The sequence below is a fragment of the Cydia amplana genome, chromosome 13 (assembly GCF_948474715.1).
Source record: "Cydia amplana chromosome 13, ilCydAmpl1.1, whole genome shotgun sequence".
Taxonomy (NCBI): Eukaryota; Metazoa; Arthropoda; class Insecta; order Lepidoptera; family Tortricidae; genus Cydia; species Cydia amplana.
Genome location: NC_086081.1, coordinates 6,219,060 through 6,242,069, shown reverse-complemented (window position 1 = coordinate 6,242,069; position 23,010 = coordinate 6,219,060). Strand labels below are relative to the sequence as shown.

The 23,010-nt window shown below is 36.7% G+C and overlaps 1 protein-coding gene across 10 annotated transcripts in view; it reads right to left on the bottom strand.

Annotated features, from left to right (window-relative positions):
• The window catches only part of LOC134653399 (protein sprint), a 271,300-nt gene that overhangs the window by 125,028 nt on the left and 123,262 nt on the right, over positions 1-23,010 (bottom strand). For 7 of the 10 annotated variants that reach the window (XM_063508736.1, XM_063508742.1, XM_063508740.1 and 4 more), the window contains exon 2: positions 13,261-13,714. The exons of 2 other annotated variants lie outside the window; for them this stretch is intronic. In XM_063508736.1, the coding sequence (XP_063364806.1) occupies positions 13,261-13,670 (410 nt within the window). In that variant the 5' untranslated portion in view covers positions 13,671-13,714. Of the gene's footprint in view, positions 1-13,260; positions 13,715-23,010 lie in introns of those variants that run through there. One more of the 10 variants, XM_063508743.1, reaches the window with a different exon arrangement.

The window sequence follows — 23,010 nt, the reverse complement described above, 5'->3', positions numbered from 1 at the left end:
CAAATTCAGATACTAATGACACCATCGACGTTGTTGTTGGCTAATATCTAAAAGAAAAATATTTGCGACAGATTCTTGCCAATAACGGCGTGATGTCAGCGATTTTCGTCTCATCGGGAGACAAAAAACAAACTTCCTGCTACAAAGCTCTCTTTTGTTTTTCTTTTAACAAATTGCCTTGAGCCCAAAAGGCTTTGTACACCAAGAAACGAATCGAACAGAAGCCAATTAAAAACACTGTCATGCGAAAATGTTACTGTTTTTGGTTATGGGTGAAGCGTAATACTGAGCCAGAACCCTTTTGTTTTGCTGCGATGCACACAGCATTTATTTGTATGAAAAGTGTTTTTATGTATGTTTTCTTTCTTTTTCTATTTTGTAAAAATCTGTGTGACTATTATCTGTCTTTGTAATTTTCCATTTTTCTCTGGATTGTTTTTTGTATGTTATTGTTGTAACTTTGAATATCTTGTGTGTATTGTGGCAAACAAATAAATGGATTATCTATCTATCTATCTATAGGATAAAATCGTGAGACATGACACCGCATAAAGCTTAACATTATTAAGAACGAATATAGTAGCGTAAAATATTTGAAATTTTCAAATCACTAAGTAAAAAATAAAACTAAATTTCAGGCAACAATGCCCATAGGTAGATGTTATATGTAAAATAAACCTTAGAAAAAAACATCACTAGGGCGACACAACGGCGTAGCCTTATTGTTCTGGCATGTAAACCCAAAAAAGACTAACAGGGCTAGGACAGTAGCCTGACTGGGGTTTTTATTATTTATCAGTTTCTCTGTCGATTGGTGTATAGAGGTAATTTGATCGGCTCTCAAAATTAGCCCCGCAGGCGACAGAGCACAAACAAGGGATCCAATAAAAGCAAAATCTCCCCGTGGCAAAATAAAAACATTTCCAATTTAACGGATTTAACGGCGATCAATTAGGTATACGGAAATTATTCTTTTGAGCTTACAGTGGATTATTCAGTTCCTGTAATCAGTTTTTCAGTAAATATCGCGATTTTCACAAAATCGCAAACTCCTTTCTCGTGTATTTTGTTTTATAATACGTTTAAAATTATTATAATTACATATTTGCAAGTTTACAAGATTGTTCGGAAATACTAACGGCGTTATTCATAAACGTCTGCTAAGTTATGATCAGCTGATGATCATCGTTTGTCCCTCTCTTTGGCATAACGACAGATAGGGACAAACGACGATCATCAACTGATTAAGTTAGCAGCCGTTTATGAATAACGCCGCTAGGCGCTGTTGTTAATTAAAAGTATCTGTCTGCGTTTAAAACGTATTTTGTAAATTTTATAAGCATCTATAAATTTGACGAGTATTTCTAGCGAATTTCTTCAATGTTTAAAGACTTTGAAGTCATAAAATTACGTTAAATTCTGTACTCCGCCGAACGATAAAGGAATAGTATATTATACATTGACATAGAATCTAGGGACTGGCTTTACGGCCAATAATAATGAGGCATGACAGGGGCCAGTACAGCGGTGTCTAATTGCTACAACGCGATTGGTTGATAAGTTCGCATCACGCGCGCGATTTGTTGACGAGTTCGCATTACGCGCGCTATTAGTCGCAACTAGTCGCGTTAGACTGCGCGATTGGCTGGAATTCGTGGGTAGCACCGCCGAACTAGTACGATGTTTAGTGCCCCATTAGCCCGTCCTTAGATATTATACGTCAATGATATTATACCATAAATTTATTCCAGACTTCTTATCTCACTATCCCTCTCCCAGAAAAACGTCGTAAGGCAGCAAGAGCTGTCTGGTAGCTAAGCTTGTATGTCTACACTTGGCAAAGTAGACTGGCTGTCATCTGTGGTTTAATGTGTCATTCCAGTTGCTCACTCCATGCTAGTCTCAAACAAACCACAACTTCAGATTTGTAAAAACTATCCTTGATCGGGTTCGAGTACATGCTAGTTGGACTGTACTTAAGCAAAAGGAATATTTCCGTTAGAATTGTTTTCTCGCTGGCTGAGTGCCAGCATCACATCAATACTTATTAAGCTTCCTTCCCGCCAATTTACCTCAAGCATTCTCGTAACAAATGTATTCCACCGATTGCCTATTCCGATTTGCCTAATTTTTCCCTAATCCTCATTTAGAGATAACAGTTAGTTGCTTCTCTCTTATTATATGGCGAATCTGTTTAGCTATGGTCTATACATATCACAACAAATCTCTGCTTTCTAATGCTTCCCGTAAGTTCAAAAAGTTTGCGAAGAACAAAACAACCGTGTTTTTAAAGGTGTTAGAAAATTTCAAAAACCGATTTACAATAAAAGTTAACGCAATTATCAAATTAAAACTTAAATTCTCTATTAATTCTATCATGTAACTAATAACTATCGTTTTAGTAACTAATTAACTATATAATTATTGTGAATCCTATCCAGTTCGATTTTTGCATTACTTATTCAATATCCTAGCCGAACTTTACTACAGCGTTGTCTGTCTGTCGAAAATTCCTCAACTATTTTAATTAACACCGGTGATTGAATTTTCGTTGTACCAGCTCACACCCTATGATCTATGTAGACTACCCAGTAGACTGGAAAGCGGAGATAATTGCAATAAATACTGTGAATTTGACGTCCTGCGAATATCCCGGCAGGCTGTTACCTTGGTGACTCCCCAGTCCGTATAAAGTTCGTAAGGGTTACTTTAGTACGTACTTGTTAGGATATACGTTTAACTTCAGTATTCTTCATCTGTTTAACTGCATTTTAGACATAAGTTTTTAAATGGAAGCGTGTGTTTACTTATCGCGCTTATAGAAGACTATGACACGGCTGGCAATTTGTTACAATCAGTTCGAGAAATCCCCACATTTCTGTCGCCAATTGAAGTATTACTCAACACGATAATAAACTAGAATTTCATTTCAAATTAACAGGAAAATTAGAAACGCTTATCTAAATCACAATCAAAAAAACAAATAATCTGTATTTACTTATCTAATTGTGACTCATACATATAGTAAGTATATACACGATGCTACATCTACCAAACCAAACCCATAACGGTCTATTGATAGAGAATTACGGACATTGTGCGCAGTATTAATCGGGCAGTGTCAATCCGCTTATATCGGCTCTTAATTAAGGCCCGAGGCCTAAAGCCTTTATCTTTTGATTGACCTGCCGTACCCGCGGCCCTGGCGCCTATTGTTTTGTTGTTGAACGTCCGGATTCCAATCGGTTTATGAAACAGGTTGAAACGGTTTTTGCTTCAATCTTCTCGATTTTGTACGGTTATCATTTTTGAATAGATTAGAGTTTAGACGAACATACCTACACGGTGACTCTAAGGAACAGGAACTTTCTTAATAAAAATAAGACCCAAAAGCAGTTGTTTTGGTTTTGAATTAGGAACTCTTAGTTACTCTATAAAAAATTCAGAATAGATTGCGGAATATGTAAAAAAATTGTACGCAGGGTCTAAGGAGGCTATGATATAATCTGTGGCTATACTAATATAGGCGTTATTACATTTAAAACGCGAGGGTCAAAAGAACATCACCCGTTCCAAAGTATTAATTTCAAGCACGCATACTAGTAAGGTATCGTATTCACTTCAAACACATAAGTACAATACCCTGAAGAATATGATGAGTCACCACACAAATCAGACGGCAGACGGAAACCCTACTAGTGCGATGACTGCGTCTGACTCGGTCTTAACGTAAGTTTCAGTCTTCGCAAGTAATTCACTTTTAAATTTAAATCTATTGTTTTTGTGTTTCTTCACAAATAACATTAATATTTATTTACGTAGATTTCATTAAACGTACCTACCTCCAAACTTCGTCCGAACAACTTCATTACTCAACGTCATTACGGAACTTGAGGTTACTAGGAAAATGTTCCAAGAATGGTTACTCAATCAAATCTATTCTCATTGATTGCTTTAGTAGCAAACTAAAGTAAACAACAATATAATTGATACGCTAAAATTGAAAGTCGCAAATAATATATACCAGTGCCCTGTTTATCAAAAGCTTGTAACTTGTAATACAAGTGGAAGTCCCTTTTTGATAGCTTTTGTTAGAAAAAGACTTCCACTTGTATTACAAGTTACAAGCTTTTGATAAACACGGCACAGGTCGAGTTTATGTAATAGAAAATAAAACAATTGAATGATATCTACCCGTACTTGTTCTAGTATACTTTTAGCAGACAATAGTGGACAATCATTCCTCATTTGCCGGTCAATTTTCGCGTGAAAACGTTTCGCTTTTCAAAAGCCGCTTGACAGAATGGGCTTGTTAAAAGCTGGTATTTCAGCGTTTAAGTGGGGCATACATCGAGACAATTTAAACGAACAATTTGTTACAATTAGCAGCGTCATGGACAGTGAATGAACGGTTCAATTGTGGACAGCGAAATGGACGCATATCTACTCACGCTTGCTTGATATTCTCATTGAACTGTATTGCCTAGGTAATAAGGGTGACGGCTGGTAGCCATGGCTACCAAAAGCAAGTGATTGCATATTCTCATTAGATGCACGAGTATGAGCTTCTTGGGCTAACCAGTTTAACGAGACATTGAAATCTGTAATAATTATATGCTATCGGAGAGCTTTTTCATACTAATTGGCGTGAGTTAATTAATACTCACTCGTATTCGGCGAGCGATCGAATGCCACATTTAGTACTCGTAGCGCCATTTAATTAACAGTCATCAATGAAGTGTACAATGAACCATTTTAATTACTCTCGAGAGCAATGTATACAGGGCACTGCGTTTGTTACATTTTGCTGCAATCGCTTCTATCGCTCTTGAGGTTAGGTATTTACTTTAAAAGCAAAGCGGTCATTCCTCAATCATTTAGAATGCCTCATATCCGTAGATGAATTTATTTCGGAACTTTAGCTCACTGCATAATTGCATATAGCAATGGCGGTGTGGAGCGTGGAGCGTATTAGTTGGGCAAGCCGGATATTATTTGGCTTGTTTTTGGCCTTTAAACTTACAAGGGTCAGTTGTCTCTAATTGGACAACAGGGTGGGTATCGAGATCGAGATATATGGGCGTCCCACCAGGCCACCACTGCTGAATAGACTAAGATTCGAATCATTTCTGATTAGAATTGACGTCAAACAGGAGTCTATAACCTATATCGCGTTTTTGAAGCACGCAAGCACAATTTACTGACGTTAGCGGCCGCTCGAACAATTATGGCGAGTTAACACAACGCATCACTTTGTGCTTGTTAGGACATTTCACTTGTTTTATTGTGCAAATCAGACCAATTAGCATAACAAACAAGTGCAGTGCACAAGGGGTATTACCATCGCTAGGCTAGTCTGACAGTTGGATGAAACAAAAGATTTCGCAACACACTGCAGTCCAGCCAAGTTCGAAGTGGAGTGTTTTACATGAACCCTTTTGAACTTATTTTTCAGCCGTCTTCTTTCAGTAAAATATAATAATTAAATGCGCCTGTTTATCTTTTGTTACGACATGACGTAATTTCTTAGTAATGAAATTAAAAGAAAAACAGTGTGCCATTATCTTGGCAATCAGTAGGTAAATAGTCTGGCATTAAATTTTATTAAATGTTTATGTTAATTACTCGTAGGAAAATATTTAATGGTCTCCCATCCAGCCATCCCATCCAGCCATCCCATCCATCGCAAGCCCGAATAGGCAGATGAAAGGCAAACTACTTATTTCTAGTTCAGTAACAAGCCAAAATCCTTCATATTTTATTCCTTATAACGAAAATGACGTGAAATATAAGGTAGTCGGACTGATCTGGCCACAAATAGGTCAAACTGTAACATGTCGTTATTTACCTACTTAAAACTAACTGGCGGTCCAATAGCGTGGCGTTCAAAGGGTTAAGCTGGTTCACCTAACCGTTCGACTCATATGCGTTCGGCAAGTCTACAATATCCGTGGAGCACAGAGGGCCTACCGCGAACCACGTTCGACGTGTTGCCTCTCTGTCGCACTTGTAAATTCGTACGTAAGTGTGACAGGGAGGTAACACGTCGAACGTGGTTCGCGGTAGGCCCTCAGGGTTGCTTGGTATCAGGCACACGTCCACTGCGTGCTCGCCAGACCGTGTGGCTTCCAGCTGCATGGATATCGACTTTGTAACGCCGAATTCGTATGCTCTTTATTTACTAACTGTTACGCGATCTACTTCTTTAGATGCACAAAGCCGTGCCTGCTTTCCTAAAAAGGGTCACGTGAACCTTACTGCGCAACTTTTAAGTAAAACGGGTCTCTTTTTATTTTCTTATTTCATACCCCATATTCTTATTAAGGTCAAAACATATTTTATAGTGTGATCATTTAATTTAGACCCGCAACCCGCAAGACATTGCCAATTAAAAAAAAAAAGTAACACTAGTTTGATAAATATATGAAAAATCCTCATAGATGGCGGATTTTAACCACGTAAGCTGATGGAACACGTCCAATGGGACTGTCAACACAAGGAAATGGAATTAAGTCTCTCCAATTATAATTGGACAATTACAATACTACTATACTTAATTTACAAGTTATTGTAACTTTTGTATACAAAAGTTTACAAACTGAGTTATGAATGAAAAACACGTCCTCACCTGTAAATAATTAACCTCGCCATCGGTCTAGAATTCCATTATCTAAGTGATTGACATCCCACGGGATCAGATGTTTCGTTCCAATCGCTCTCTAAGCACGAGTGAGTCGCAGGCTTAGAAACCCAATATAATTATGTTCTCCTTTTACTCATAGTTATTATGGGTCTTGAGGTCCGCTTATAGCGGTAAGCTTGCGATCTCGAGTCTGCCCAATACTACCAATGGCAGGCATCCGCTTCTGCCTCCGGGGACGTCCATAACAGGCCCAAGTTATTGTAAAGAGGAGGACAGGGATATTTATGCCCCGCCACGCGTCCCGAATAAACAATGAGGCCGCGACAGCCTCCCGGATATTCAATATAAAAGCATACCGAATTTCGTTATTTGCAACGTTATTTACTGAGTCAACATTACCGTCAGGTGTCGATCTTTTGTGACGATATATAAGTAAATTGGGACGAATAAGCAACTCGAGTGGTTACTTTGCAACGGTATTGTGTTTCGGTTTTTATCCATTTTACTTAGTGGCGTTTCGTGAATGTTAATATTATGTTCTCTGTAAAAGCACTCGTTAAAGTCTCTTAATTAACGCCATATTCTTAATTGAACTTTATCTAGACGAGCGTGTTTACTTAACATATAATATATTAAATATATAATAAAATAAACTTTATTTCCGACTAATCAGAGGCCAGTAATGTTCCCGAAAGGATTATTATACTTGATTAATAGTGCCTACCAGGGATCGGAACCGGTTTTTTGCAAAAACTTAGAAATAACCATATTTTTCGAATAATTTTATACTCGAAATGTAGGACTCAGTTGTGTTTTTAGGTTACGACTTCGTATTATTAGATTGCCCAATTAGAAATTAAGTAATTAGCAAAGAACGAAAAAATACCGTTTCCGTTCCCATACAAAAAATACCGGTATCCGATCCCTGGTGCCTACTATGAAAATTTAACGTGTGGGCATTAGATAGGACTAATAATTGGTATAGTATTAATATCAGACTGAACGCGACGAGCCACGTTTATCTGAAATTAGATTTCGATTTGATTTGGCTTATGCTATAGTCATTTTCATAATTAGCTGGATCTGACTTTTGCGGGCAAGTCGCATATTCCTATAATGTCATTACTGATTACGGCCTAACTAAAAATGAAAATACTCAATTTATAATGTGATCATAATGCAAATTTCCACTCGAATTGGTATAATAACTGTATTCCAACTAAGTAAAATATTCGATTTCAGTTAAGAACATATATGCATTGTAAAATGCGTTAAAATTAAAAGCCCCGTTTTAAAATATGTAACATGTAACACTACGTAGGTAAATGTAACATATAACATTTGGATCATAACTGATACAATACTTAAGTCTCAAGCTAAATGTATTCCAGTTTATCGACCCTATGAGCACGTTAGGTACCCTTTTAAAAACTTGTTCACATTGAAAAGGGTCTTTGAAATCCTTTCACAATAGTAAGACGTCCTGTCTATGCGGAAGAAAATTATTTTCCCGACGACCTTTTGTCGGCGCCCGATTAAATATGGCGGGCGGGAAATATGTGCCGCTCCTTATGAAAAGGGACCAAAAGGCGTTGCGCTTACGCTTTTTTTAACCATGTTTATTGAAAATAGACGCTTCGTTACTTAAGCGTACATCGCTTGAAAGAACCTTTTTAAACTGGACGACCCTTGTTATGCTACCGCTGGACTTTAACTTCTCCAAACTTGTCACATGTTAGGAAAAACGTAAGGAATATGACATTGACGTATTTTAATCTTGATAATATAGACAATGTAGTATGCACACATGGATTTTTTTTTTAAATATAGCTATGAGCGCAAAACTGTTGCTGTCATTTTTTGGCATAGATTTAAGCGCAATTACGCGCTATTAATTTTCCTCTCTTTTTTAGCGTGTTTTGAATTTAACTGCGTACACTATACAGCGTATACGCAGTAACGTATTGTTATGCGTTGCGTTTTTGTTGATTTCCTTTGCGTCAACAGCGGCGGTTGAGCACTTGAGCAGCGGTGTTGACGACCCTAAAATTTCTAGTTAGAGGGCCTACTGCCAACGTCGAAAAATCTAAAAGCGTTATCTGCCTTTCTGTCGCACAAATATGTGATAGAGCGATAGAGAGGTCGATCACGATTATAGATTACGGTGACAATTGTCGCCGTGGTGAAAAAGGCCTCAGGCTCTATTATTTAATTCGCAGTGACACATTTCCTTTGCGTGTCGATCCAAACACGAACATATCGTCAAATATTTGGTACTGAGCTTTACTAACGGCGCGATTCGAACAATGCTTACAAGATGTCACAGCCATACGATACTGATCTGTCAGTGTCAAAAATGACGTTCGTGGTTTGAAAGAATGACACTGACAGATTAGTATCCTATGGCTGTGACATCTTATTAGTATTGTTCGAATAGGTCCGTGAATCATTTTACATAATTCCGGTGCCGCAACCCGTATTTTATGGAATCAATAAACCGAGTAAATCTTCAAGCAATTCCTGACAACCACTTTCTCCGCTATGACTGAGTGTTCAATCATTCTGGAGGCCGATTCGACTGGTCTTTAATGACGGCTCAAGACATGACAACCATAAGGCAGTTTTTTGAAAAATTGTGATACATCAATTTAGCTTTTTAACAACTTTGCAGACCGCGGGCTCAGCACGGTTCCATTTTTATCGACGATCACTAAGCCCGTCACTTTCGCACTTACATACTTCTTAGAACGTGACAGGCATGGTGATAAATGATAAAAATGCGACCGTGCTAAAGTGTCATTCAATAGAACTTGCTAACTATGTAAACAAACGTAAATGTAGTATGGACTAAAATTGGCACTAAATGTCAATTTACTAGTAACTTTTGTTTACATAGTTAGCAAGTTCTATTGATTGACACTTTACTAGGGCAGCTATCATGGTCGCATTTTTATCACCTGTCATGCTATGCGTCACTTTCGCACTTACATTTGTTAGAACGTGACAGCCATGGTGACAAATGATAAAGAGCCGGCCATCTTAGCCCTACAGGTATGTTTATAAGCTGTTTTATATAGGTACCAGATTCAAGACTTTCTGTTTTTTTATATCCCATCAGATTCTAAAATTAATTGGCTAATTAGCACCTTATACCCAATCATCCTTTTTTGAACCAAGCTTGCAATTGAATTGTCATTTTACTAAATAATAAGTATAATATAAAAACATAGTTTTAGATGATGATGAAGACAAATACGTAAAAGAATATTTTTTACGGTCAGATTTAAATTTCAGCCAAGTAAAGAAGCTAAAACATTCACCAAAATTATTATTTGAATGTATAAATAAAAACACAAAGATTACCTGTTAAACACCGGTACCGGCTTTAATTCGAGATTTGTATTGTCACGAAAGCTCAAAATATACTGCGGAATTAGGTCATTGCCTCGGTTTTGCATACGAATCTTTATTGGGTTCGACCATCAGTCATGTCATGAGTCACGGCGGTTGCGAAATGCGCTTATGAGTTGTTGGTAGCAATTCGTGTCAGTATTATTAAACACAATTGCGGTTTCTGTCTATGGCCATCATCATAGAATAAACAATGAAATCACCCTGAAAATTTTAACTTTCCGTTGCCAAATTACTTGTGTATAAGCGACCTATGTTAGGCCATTATTAAATTGTACAACGGGACTTAATCGCGTATCTAAGTTTTAACGAATATCGACAGTCGATAAATCGAATATCGTTAGTGTTGTGTGTCGACAGAGTGACATCCTTAGTGCGCAAAACGTTCAAGCGGATAAACAAGACCAAGTGCGGGTAGTTCGAAAAACTCGCGCAGTTAGAAGATGCTGATGTGAACTTAAGCCAGTCTTCTCCGAGACCACGGGGACAACGACGGCCTCGAAACGTCGGAGGTAAATCTTAAAACTTAGATACGCGATTAAGTCCCGTTGTACAATTTAATAATGTGTAAAAATCGTGAAAGTTTAAATCAGTGCTATGTTAGGCCAGTCAATATATAAAGAAATTTATCGAAATACGCGCTATTGAGGCTCCAACATGGATTGAGTAGTGTTTATTCAAATTATTGTCTATTTATTATAACCGACAATAAACAACCACATTCAGTGAATACTTGAGTTTATGTTAGAGATTTGAATGAAGTATGCACAGTAAATAGGTACTTATTAATAACAAAAAAAGAGTCAAAAAAGTTTCCAAAAGTACAGTAAAAGTTTCATATTTAGAAATGATGCTCGAATATAGTTGTCCAACATTTTGAACCCAATCCATAAAATGGAAAGAGGAAGATTGAAACACTAATTCTACAACCACATAATGTAGCCACAGAACTTGCGATAAAAAGTGGATTTCCCTTTTATGCAAAGCGTTGCCAAATTATCTTCAACACGAGACAATGGCTGAGAAACAACCTTGCATGGCCGGATTATGCGTGAGTGCGATGAATTTCAATTAGAAGACTTTAAGTAATTTAACTTTGCAATGTGTTAATAGATATACTATGTTAATACGTTATATTATTATTGGGGTGGTATCGGGCCTTTGAGTGTCACGTCGACCAAGTATTGATCTATTGTGACGGCCCTTTAAAGTTCATTACTAATAACGTGCCACGTGGATCAAAATGTATTTGAGCATACAGGAGAACTCATCACTAGTTTCGCGGGATATCTGCTTGTTATGTATCCATATGCGATATGCCGCTTCTGGTCAGTTGCATTGCAATTCAATTCACATTCATTTTAAATATATTTTTTCAATATTATCTTACCAAAATTTATTATTTTTTATAAATTTTAAGTCAATACAATTAGGTATTTGATTTGAAGTGGATAAAATTGGTATTGGTATTAATATTTAATGCTTGTGCAAGATATGTCAATAATTAGATAATTTATTTTGCATTTGCTGATCAGCTCGGAGTAAGTTTCACGTAAAGCTTACATTTACAGTGAAAAATAATATAAAACGTTCCAACTACAAACGTTTGCTAAAGGAAACGCAATTAACAAACAACCGAATAAGAGATAAAGAAGCAAACGAAGTCCACAAAGTAAATGGACGACTACGCTAAAGGATACGCTAAACAGCAGAGAGATAACATCAGTGCTAGTGACGACGCATCATGTCGCGATAAACCCCTAATAATATGGCCTGGAATCACAGTATAACAAGGATTGGAGTATCCGGTAGGCTACAGTTATTTTATAAGAAATTTTGTGGCATGTGACATGTGTCTACTAGTATTAGTATGTGCGGTACTGCCGTGAATTAAAATAATTCATTCGTCCTTCTATTGGATTCTAAGGAACACGTCAGTGGATATAAACGGGTTTCCTAAGTTGTAAACTGGACGCAACGCAAACTTCGGGTGTAGGCTTCCATTAATCTTTTAATCTAGAAGTTTGCGAAAAATCAGCACTATTAGCAGACAAATACGCGATTGGTCAGTGACTATTAAATTTTGAAACCTAGCTTAGGGTAATAAATACTACTGCTCATTAAAGTCTACTGCGGTAAAACGGCCTAGCACTGGCCGGATTATTGGACGGGGCCTTATCGAGCGACTTAGTCTGCCCCAAATTGAGTGAGCAAGAATTATGGCCAAACTTCCGACACGCCGCGAATTAAACATAATGAAGATTACGATTAGATAAAAACTTGTGGTAAACATCTCAATAATTCTTCCGCCATCTTCAATCGCGTCACGTAATATGAAGCAGGTGAAATAGAACGCATTGGATTCAATAAGTTTTCTCTTTCAAATGAATCAGAAATGATAAACCAAGACTATTTGAAAAACAATCATACTAATACACTTTCTCGATCAAAATTGCATTTGAGAGTAATCTAAACCTTTATTGAAATAAAATTCAATCCATATTAGATTCCAAAACCAATGTTTGTTAAACGTTTTCAGCTAATAAAAGTAATATTAAGGAGCCGAGACACGACAAGAGGGAGGAAATGAAAGGGACGAGAGAGAAATTGGAAAAACTTGTTACAGAATTACTCGGGATGAAATGAAAAAAAAGAGAAAATAAATAGGCTCTAGTAAAAGTTGGCGGAACAAGCTACGCTTAGCTACTTTATTTACCTGATGGGGGACGCTATTTGTTTAAATCTAATAAGACGCTTTGCACTTGGTAGTTGTAACGGATAGGTAGTAATAAAACTTTTATTACTTTCATAGTACAATTTTGAAGCTTAAAATCTAGTAATTTACCCTGGACTGATTGGAAATGACAACAGTAGTTGGTAACGGTTAGTAACGCATGTAGTTTATTGGATCCGTAATAATATAATATTTGCTTTTTACTTGAAAATGTCTGTTATGTACTTATCAGGAGATACAGACGACGGAAGCGGATCCCGTTTCTTAGCAGTAATACACAATAAATAGGATTTTTAATTGCTATCGTATTGACGCGCTTAGATTAATTAATTTGTCTCAACGTTAAAAAACTGTTAAAAGTAATTTTGATCAAGCTTATAAATTAATGCAACAGCCATTGGATTTTCCGCTGAAAACTCACGAAAAACAAAAGATAAATTAACCAATGACAGGACAACGCTTCCGTACTAACCTTTTACTCCAGTTTCCGATCTCAGCGTAGCGCCGGCCGTTAGTACATCCGCTCCTCCGCACTTCATTTCCTCTAAACGTCTGCACCGAGTTCCCGTTAGGTGTTAATATTCCGTTGGAGCCGTTATTGTTCCGCTCCCTGTTCCTCGGGAACGTCCCGGTGCCGGAGCGGAAGGTCCCGAGCTGGGGGGTTTGGTTGTCGGGGCTGAACTGTTGGAGTGGAATCGTCACGTTCCCGCTCCAACTCTTACGGTTCACGGCGAAAGTTTTGAACGTCCCATTGCCGTTTGTCGGCGACGGGATCGCTCCACAGAAACTGCTCCTGTTATGACTGTTTTTAATCAGCGCACTGTTCTGCAGAGACACTTGGGGCTTGATGGGCACGAGAGGGGATGCCTGGTCAACTGACATCGTCCCAACTGTAGGTTAAACTTTTTTCACATCTACATTTTTGTCTGCAAAGAAGAAACAACGATGTTAGACGCTAATAATCAAAACCTTGTAGTTATTTCCAGAGTTGTTGTATCTCTACTAATGAAAATGGCCTAGTTATGAACTGATTAATATGAAGACTAATTGAGAGTCCCTGACACGTCAATAAATGTTATGAATGCATGTTTGTCAACTATAGTTGCCAAGTCCTAGTTTGAATGAAGAATCCATCGCACAATAGGGTTCAATTTAGGTTAATAGGTGTTCGTGTTCCGCAATATCATTATGACTCTATAGACGTAGTAAACATCAAGTACTTATTTACGAAAGAGTTTTTAGCGATTAAACTAGTAATATTTAGGTATTACAAAACGAAGCAGAAAGCATATGTATATCAGAAGTAACATAGTTAAGTGGTGCATAATTAAAAGTACAACAGCATTAATAGTCATGCTAAACGTAGCGTCCTATATCACCCATTGTTGCCCATTGCATTCAGATTAAAATGGAAACTCATTTGTTTCCTCACCTTGACCCGCTCTCACATCTATTCACGGAAATTCAATTCTCTTATAAAAATCAACTGAATACGTTCTTAATGGCTTATTATAGGAATCAATATCATTAAAATGAATATGTTACGGACGTCAGCATGAAAAGAAGAACTTTTGTAAAACTGCGGCCCGATTTTTCCAAACTGCAGTCCGCACTGCACTGCAGTGAAGAGTTGAAAACTAGATTTAATATTGCAAATAAAACTTGTATCGACTTCAGTCGGCAACTTTCTATTTTAGTGAACAGCATGCTGAAAGCAAACTTGGAAACTAGAATTTATCACGTGCTACAAACTAAATTAAACTTTATTTTGTCAAGAAGCATCTAAAACAACCAAATCTTTAAACAAAAAGCTTGAAATGAATAGCGTTGTCGACAAAGTAACTACTCATTTATAAACCTTATCGCAACGAGTTAAGGCCTGTTCATGGTCAGTTTAAGTGTTTTGTTATACTATACTCGTCTAAGAACCCGCGAAGAAATTTCGCCGGCGCTCCGTCCGGCGGACGCGGTCAATTTTGCATGCCCGGTCCACTCACGCGCAACAACGTTACGCCACTCTTACACAACCATTAGGCTACTTACATAATTACCAAATTCAATAGAGATTCGTTCCGTTATAGTGTAAAGATTTGTTCTGATGATGAATGTGTAAGGTGTATTGGTGCTCATTATATTCACATGTGTTTGAATTTCAAACTTTGAAACCAGATTTTATGGCATGGGAACAAGGTATATGTCAGCGGCCGATCGTAAGATTAGGCATATCGTGAAATTCATAGGCATATCGTGAAACGTGAAAATCTTTGACCCGTTCCCTGAGTCGACGGAGCCCCGCTACGCGGGGCTCCTATTTCTGGGCAGTTTGCCCTTCGGGCATCTAAAGCACGAACCTATCCTACCTATATATTGGTTTAATGTCACTATCGTCAAAACATTACACAGGAACATTACGATCTGCCTGATCTTACGATACAAGTGTGGCGGAATACTAAAGATTAATTTCTTTTATAACGAATGGGAACTTCGTACTATTGTCTTGACAAGTGGTGTCAATAAAAAGTAGGTAAGACTTTGATGTCTCTAATGTAAATATTAACGCTATCTGTTTCACGTAATCATTGTACTATTGTTCAGCACATTAATAGTTCTTATATGTATTGGTATGATAAATGTCGAAAGTGATCATTAGTCGTTATCCAACGATTTATCCATGTAATCGAGCGTTGGCCGTTCACTTTAAAAATCTATAATGGATATAATTGCAATAAATGTGAATGATTATATATGAGCAATTTTAGTACGATTATAAATTATTTTATATTGAATTCACTTACATACTATATCATATGAGAAATGACCTCAAACTTAGATTTTATTAAATTTATTTTTTTAGAGTTATCAGCGCAAAATAATTTATTTTTAACTAACAATTGTTTTTTTACTTCTTTGCAGCTCATAAGAGTCATATATCATATATAAGCATAAAATGGACATTATGAATAAGTTGATAGCCGCTTTTTAAGACATGACATCCACTGTTTTAAGAAAACACGAAATAAGATGACATCTCTCGCTTTACTTTAAATAGTACCTACTTACTTATGACTGCATATCTCACTTGGAACCATATTATGATAATTTTGTTACTACTGTATCCAACTGCCGCAAAAGAATAACAGAAAGAAGCTTTTTATTTTTCAAAGTCAGAAAAGTCGTAAATCGTAATTACATATAAAAAACTTTAACAAACCAATTTCTTCAGGGGCTATGCTCTAATATCCTTTTCTTCTAGATTTCTTCCCGCGTTAGGTCCTGTACAGAATAATAACAACTTCCAAAGGTTGATTGACCCAAATGCTTTTCTATTCTCTGGAAAAGTGTTACAAACATAATAAAATACGTTGTTTTTTCCACTAGAGCGGTAATAGAAGCCGTCAATGTAACGTTAGAGCGTAAGAGCGTGTCCAAAGCGTCGGATTATCTAATATCGATTAGGGACGCGCCATACTATGAGTTAGTCACAGTCTTTTTTACCTGCCTTGGGCTACTCTGTTTGATTTTTATGGGTTTACTTAGTTTTATTGCAGAAATCACGAATTTAATGACAACGAATTTAACAACAGCCATTTCCATTTTACAGTAAAGTAGATAGTGACCATTAGCTAATTAATTCATTCCTTTTTCATTGAATTTCTAAATAGAATTTACACACTTTCTTGATATCTTCAGAATATTTTTTTAGTTTAAAAATAAAACTATAATACTGGGAAGAATAGTAAATAGATCGTAAGAATAGGAAAACACTTTGACTGCTTTATTATGTTCATATTAATCGATTTAATGTGCAATACTTGGTTCTTTATAATTTTATTTTACTGGAGATTGCAAGTTGCATTGTTACATTTGAGGTTAAAAATCACATTTGTCGTTTGTATGTGTACTATTTGCCTGTCGCACAGAGAATAATGTCATTTGAACACGAATATCTATTCAAACACAAGTACAGTGTTACTTGACTACGAGGGCTGTTTGATAAGTACCCGTTTTCCAAATGTATTAATATCACGGGCCGAAAATATGTATACAATCGTTTTAAGCCATTTTTCAGAGGTGGGAAAATTTAAAAAAAAACAGCATTCTTTTGTTTTTTTCTCATTTGACAGCGATTCAGTGAAAGCGTGAACTTAAAATTGTGAAAATGGAGAAAGAGCAGTATCGGTCTGTAATTAGATTCTTGTTTTTGGAAGGAAAAACATGTGATGAAATAAAAGTAAGAATGCAAGCGGTTTACCATGAATGTGCTCCTTCTATGACAACCGTCAGATACTGGTTTAACGAGTTTAAGCGGGGGAGAACAACCGTCTTTGATGAGGATCGCCCAGGCCGCCCAATTGAGGTGACTACAGACGATATGGTTAAGAAAATTGAAAATATCGTTTTAGCCGACCGCCGAATTGAACTTCGAGAAATCGTTGATGCTGTAAATGTTCCAATCGAGCGGGTACAAAACATATTAGAAGAAAAATTGGGTATGAAGACAGTATCGGCGAGGTGGGTGCCGCGTTTACTCACGGAGGAGCAAAAACGGAACCGACTGACTACTTCGGAGCAGTGTTTGGCCGTGTTCAAACGTAACCCGAAGGAGTTTCTGCGTCGTTTCGTGACCGTAGACGAAACGTGGGTCACCACTACCCCCCGGAAATGAAAGGGCAGTCGAAGCAGTGGATTTTACCGGGTGAACCTGCGCGAAAGATAGCAAAAATCGTTCCATCGGCTGGAAAGGTCATGGCGACCGTTTTTTGGGATTCGCAGGGTATTATACATATTGAGTTCTTAGAAAAGGGGAAAACGATAACAGGGCAGTACTATGCCAATTTATTGGATGAATTTGACGCTGGGTTGAAGGACAAACGACCCCATTTAAGAAATAAAAAAGTACTGTCTCATCACGACAACGCACCAGCTCATTCGTCTAGAGTTGTATTGGCTAAATTAACACAATTACGCTACGCCCTATTGCCTTACCCCCCGTATTCTCCAGATTTGACCCCATGCGATTTATTTTTGTTTCCCAACCTGAAAAAATGGCTCGGTGGTAAGCGATTTGAATCAAATGACGAAGTCATTGCCGCCACAGAGGCCTATTTTAATGACTTTCCGAAATCATACTTTTTGGATGGTTTATTGACGCTTGAATATAGGTGGAACAAGTGTATAGAGTTAAAAGGAGACTATGAAGAAAAATAAATGCATATAAACAAAAACAACTGATTATTTTTTTCATAAACGGGTACTTATCAAACAGCCCTCGTAGTTTCGGCAACTTCTCAGCACTTACAAATGAGGGGCGAATCGACTTCTTGGATAGTCTAGTATAACATGACCTCCAGATATATACCTTCTATAGTAATCGGAGAAGGTATTTTAGATTGGTACGTCTCTGCCTTAGACTCGTTGAGTTTAGGAAGCAATTGTAATGACACCTGGCCTTGACTGAATAGATGAAGCAAGTGCTATGGATAATAAGCTTTATAAATTTTATAATTATTATCAATGTTATTATACAACCAATAAACATTTTATAATAGTTTATTGAATTAGTTTTTTTACGCGTAACGTATTAAATAATTCGTTTTAAGTTCCTAACTAAAGCCATAAATAGGAACACGAGTTTCTCTATATAAATGAAATAAGTAATCACCTATTAAGTATTATGTTGATGTAAAGAATTTACAAATAAATATCAGTATAAACTCAAAATTTAAGGTATGATTTTTTTTTAAGTTATACAAACTGTAAAGTAAACAAATACAACAGTACTCTGATTTATCTTGTTTACTCACATTAGTGTTACTTAACCTAACTCAACTCCATTGTTGTTCTAGTTCATTATTTTATAATGACTTTAACACTTAACCAACTCTTTAAATAACGTCTGTTTAAAGAACACAATGTACAATGTAACAGGTTACCAAAATTCAAATTAGGTACAAGGTGTTCATATATAAATCGATAAAAATCGAAAATAATTTATCGTGCTATCTCTTTTAGTCAACCCTGTTAACCTAAAAATGAAAAAGGACAAATGGATATTATTTAAATTTGGAACTGCGTTTAGACTTAACGGCAATGGCATCTTACGGCATGCGTGCGTTTACCTCGACGAACCAGCTAAAGAGCTCTAATTACACCTACTGTTTATGGAGCTTAAGGTCGTACTAAATCGGTTTCTTTGAGTTCAATTTTCGCTAAGCTAGTTTGTCCCGATCATCTGCCTGGAAGGTGCGTTTGCGCAGGTGGACGGTTCAGTCTAATTGGACTTTTACCGGCAATCGGGTTATTATAGCAATTAACAAGCTGGCCTTCACAATTAAGCACGTGCCTCTCAAATTGCATTATTATGGAGAAGTGGGATAACGGATATTTGTTTTTACCGCGATAGTCTAAGAATTTATTGAAAAGTATTTTAATTAACATCATCAGGTAAATATGTAATTATGTTGTTCATTACTTTTCTATTGCTTTCTCTAGAATTTTGTATACCTACCTACTTAACTAAGTGAGATTAGAGAGCACTTTGCTATATCAGTTGAATTTTGAGGCATTTTGTTATTAAATTTACATTTTGGGCCTTTTAAATCATCGGAGCTTTATTAAGATAGCTCCTAGAAAAAAAAATCAAGTGTTCCAACACAACATTTTTGTTAAACACGATTTGTTTTTCAACATCTGTTTGATACGCGTCCTTAAAAATATGTATTACACATTTTTTCCTCATTACTGGCTATACCATGCAACCGTAATCCAACCAACAATCAGTGGTCTAAATACAACTCGGCTACCTATATATTTAGTAGAGACAATAGCCAGCAAAAGGCTCCGTTCTCAGACTGGAATGTCAACATTGAAGTGAATCAGCCCTTGCGCAACCTACCCAAGGAACCAAACGCACGTGCGCCGGAGCAGCGACTGGTTTTACTCAAGCTTTAGCGAATAAAATCAGATAAGGACTGTCATTTTACGTTTGAATTCAATAGGTAACTGGGTCACGAAACAACAGTAATTCTGCTAACATACTTTGTTGATGGCTTATGAATGATAGAAGAGGCTATCACTATCACAAGTCATAAGAATTCATGTTTAGTTAATTTATAAAACTAGCTAATGGCTAATCTAAAAATAACTTAAAAAATGATGGCAACTAGTGAGTAGTGACAAGAAATTGGCGGCAGGCGCTCAGGGTTGGACAATGTATGTAGGTACCTATTGTACTGTACACGAAGAAATTTAAAGTTCGTCATTATTTCGACTACACAAACACAAACAACAATGTTGAAGTATATTCAGAGTAATACAATAAAACGATGTTTTTATAACTTCTCTTGCAATCAAGCATTCAACTCTAAAATTACCTGACTGTCGCATAAAAACAGTTTTAGCAATCTGACACTGTCGCCGCAAATTCAAATTTTTACACCTCGCTCGACTCGCTTCCTCTTCGGCTGTTTGAACAAAAGGTTTCATTGATGCTCCATAGACAATAAACACAGCTCCGAAACCGGAAGCAACTAGCCGTAATGGATTATTAATACGTGCCTGACTCGACTGCAATCCTTTTTCGTTATTATTGTTTTTTATTACAGAACACCTGTGCTGTCTAACAAGGTTATGTCGGGTGATTTCGATTTATGTCAGTGGTTCATAAAATAATTAATTTTTTTTCCTACTAAGTGGCAATCACCTCTCTCTCACCATCAAGGACGAAACCTGTAACGCTGTAACCTGAAACCTGTAATCCTCTGTACCTATCTAACATACAATAGGCTCTTCTTCTTAGAAGGCTTTCTTAATAAAATATGGCAACTTGTTATTGCGTTCCTTATTGTATTATTTTCTACGCTCCTGATTTCGATTGAAACGCTCTTGTCAATGTATCTATGATTATGTACACTATAAAGGTATTTATATTATACCACGCGACACGTTACTTCTTTTCTTAACAACTTTCTGAAATGGGTTGACAAGCACTTTTTGTCCATATTTTACAAATAAAGGAACTGTTTACATCAAAATCCATATTTGAAACGTATAATAGATAAAATCAACCTGGACTCTGGAGGGTGTCCATTCTGTCCATTGTATGAATTTGTACAAAAGATAGATTATAGCATTTGCATAATAAAGAAATTATGAATGGCAGTTTAGACGGGATATTATTGTTGCACGTGTTTTGTGGCAATTATCGTTAAGGATTATTTTTTTGCCTAATAAATATGTAACTAACACTTTTGGAAGTTATTTTCGTGTTCACTTTGGCATGGATTTTAATTATACCTAAATCGTTAAATATAAGGAAAGTTATAGATTATTTACTAAAGAGGATGGAGGAAGATATTTATTTAAAAAAACGGAGGAAAAGACAGTATTGTTAAAGCCTGACCAGTAATATATGATCACGCGCCATATTGCGGAATTTCAATGGAACTAAGTTTTCATACTGAACTGAACTGTCACCACATACATGAGAATAACAGCGCCCTCTTGACAATGATCATATATTTTTGGTCGGGCTTTAGTTAAGAAGTGGTCCAACCAAACATAACAATCCATTTGTATTCGGCGCGCGCCACAGGACCGCAAAAGCCACAAGGTGCTAGCAACTTCCGACTACCTCGCATTATTTTTATTTACGACTCTTATTGGTTTAGGCGTAGAGGTAATTGACCTATATGTACTCAATAAAAATAAATTCACGTTTCGTTAATTAATGTACATAGTAAATTGGTTCTACAGGTCCCCTAGAGCCTGAAATCCTATTCTGAAAGCCTTCTATGCTTTAAGTACTGCTCAGTTGCTTAGTAGTGTAAGAGATATTTCAGAAATCGCAAAGAAAACAGTGCTATTAAACAATATTAATAAAACCATTAAATTAAACAAGTTGAAGAGCTCAAACAAACAGTGTAATAAACTTAAGAGTACTTCACCCATACCAACTATAAGCTTTGGAGCCAATAAAAAACTTTTCGCGCAAAAACACGGGCAAGGCCAAGGGCACAAAAACTAACCACTGCCGGCTACATCTTTTTTTTTTACTGAAACCCGAGCCTTAAGTATCTAACAATATAAAGCGGACGTTATAAAGTTTATCGGTTTTATACCAACCAACTAAATATTAGAAAAGTAACATTAGACAAATATAATATAGCGTGAACGTACGTAAAAACTAGCCAAGTCAAAATCTTGAACTTTAATTACATCCCAAGCGAACTTAAACTTGGCACCCATATGTTACCTAGATCTCACTTATTTTTCCGGCGAAGTCAACAACGACGCATATTCTTAATATTGAACTTGGCTCTCATTTCACATTTATATATTTGATGGTATCAATATTATCGATTCCCCTTATCATAAGTTTCCAGGAAAGCGATTGTAACTGTCTACAGACATTAGGATGCGCCTCAGGTTGGGCCAACAACGCCTTGTTGACTTAGGCAAACGATGCGGGTCGTGTCAGCGATCGGGAATACTAATGTAAGGGCAAATCTAGTTACGTGTGGGCGGAACTTACGCAAATGAGCGCAGGTGCGATCACTGTACCCATAGTCTTTGTTTATATACTTACTACATATTCTATAGATACTAGACTCATAGAGGATGATTCGTCAAACACAATGTTAGTGTCTGGTGGTTATAGGTAAGTAGTTTACGAAACCTGTTGTGGATTTATAAATTGTTTGTAGGTAGGTACCGTAGCATGGTTGCTTGATGAAAATAATACCTTCATGCTTTACCACTTCCCAGTTTCGGAAATATCTTATTCTTAGTCGAAGATGACGTTTAACAAAAATACTTTTACTACTTTTAATGAAATGGGGAAGTCGGAAATGCCGGTAAGTATCAATGAACTGAACAATGTTGCCATCGTATAAAAATTACGTATGCCAACGTCAGCTCACTCCACTCAGCGGGACTCAGCTACGAATGGTACGATGAAGATCTCTAAGTTATACAAACAACGATCGAGACTAACATATAAGTAATAATTGCAAAAGTAAATTAGTAGCACAAACATATGCGGGTGTTTATTGAGTAAGATTAATGACGTCTTTATTGTAATTTAAAAAGGAAACAGTTCATTAAATGCATCACTTGAAGGCCACAACCTTGACAGTAAAGCTCACTATAATGCTTAAGATAAGACAAACATTAAAATGTCATCAACTTTATCTTCAACAGTACATAAATTTGTTGAAATGTT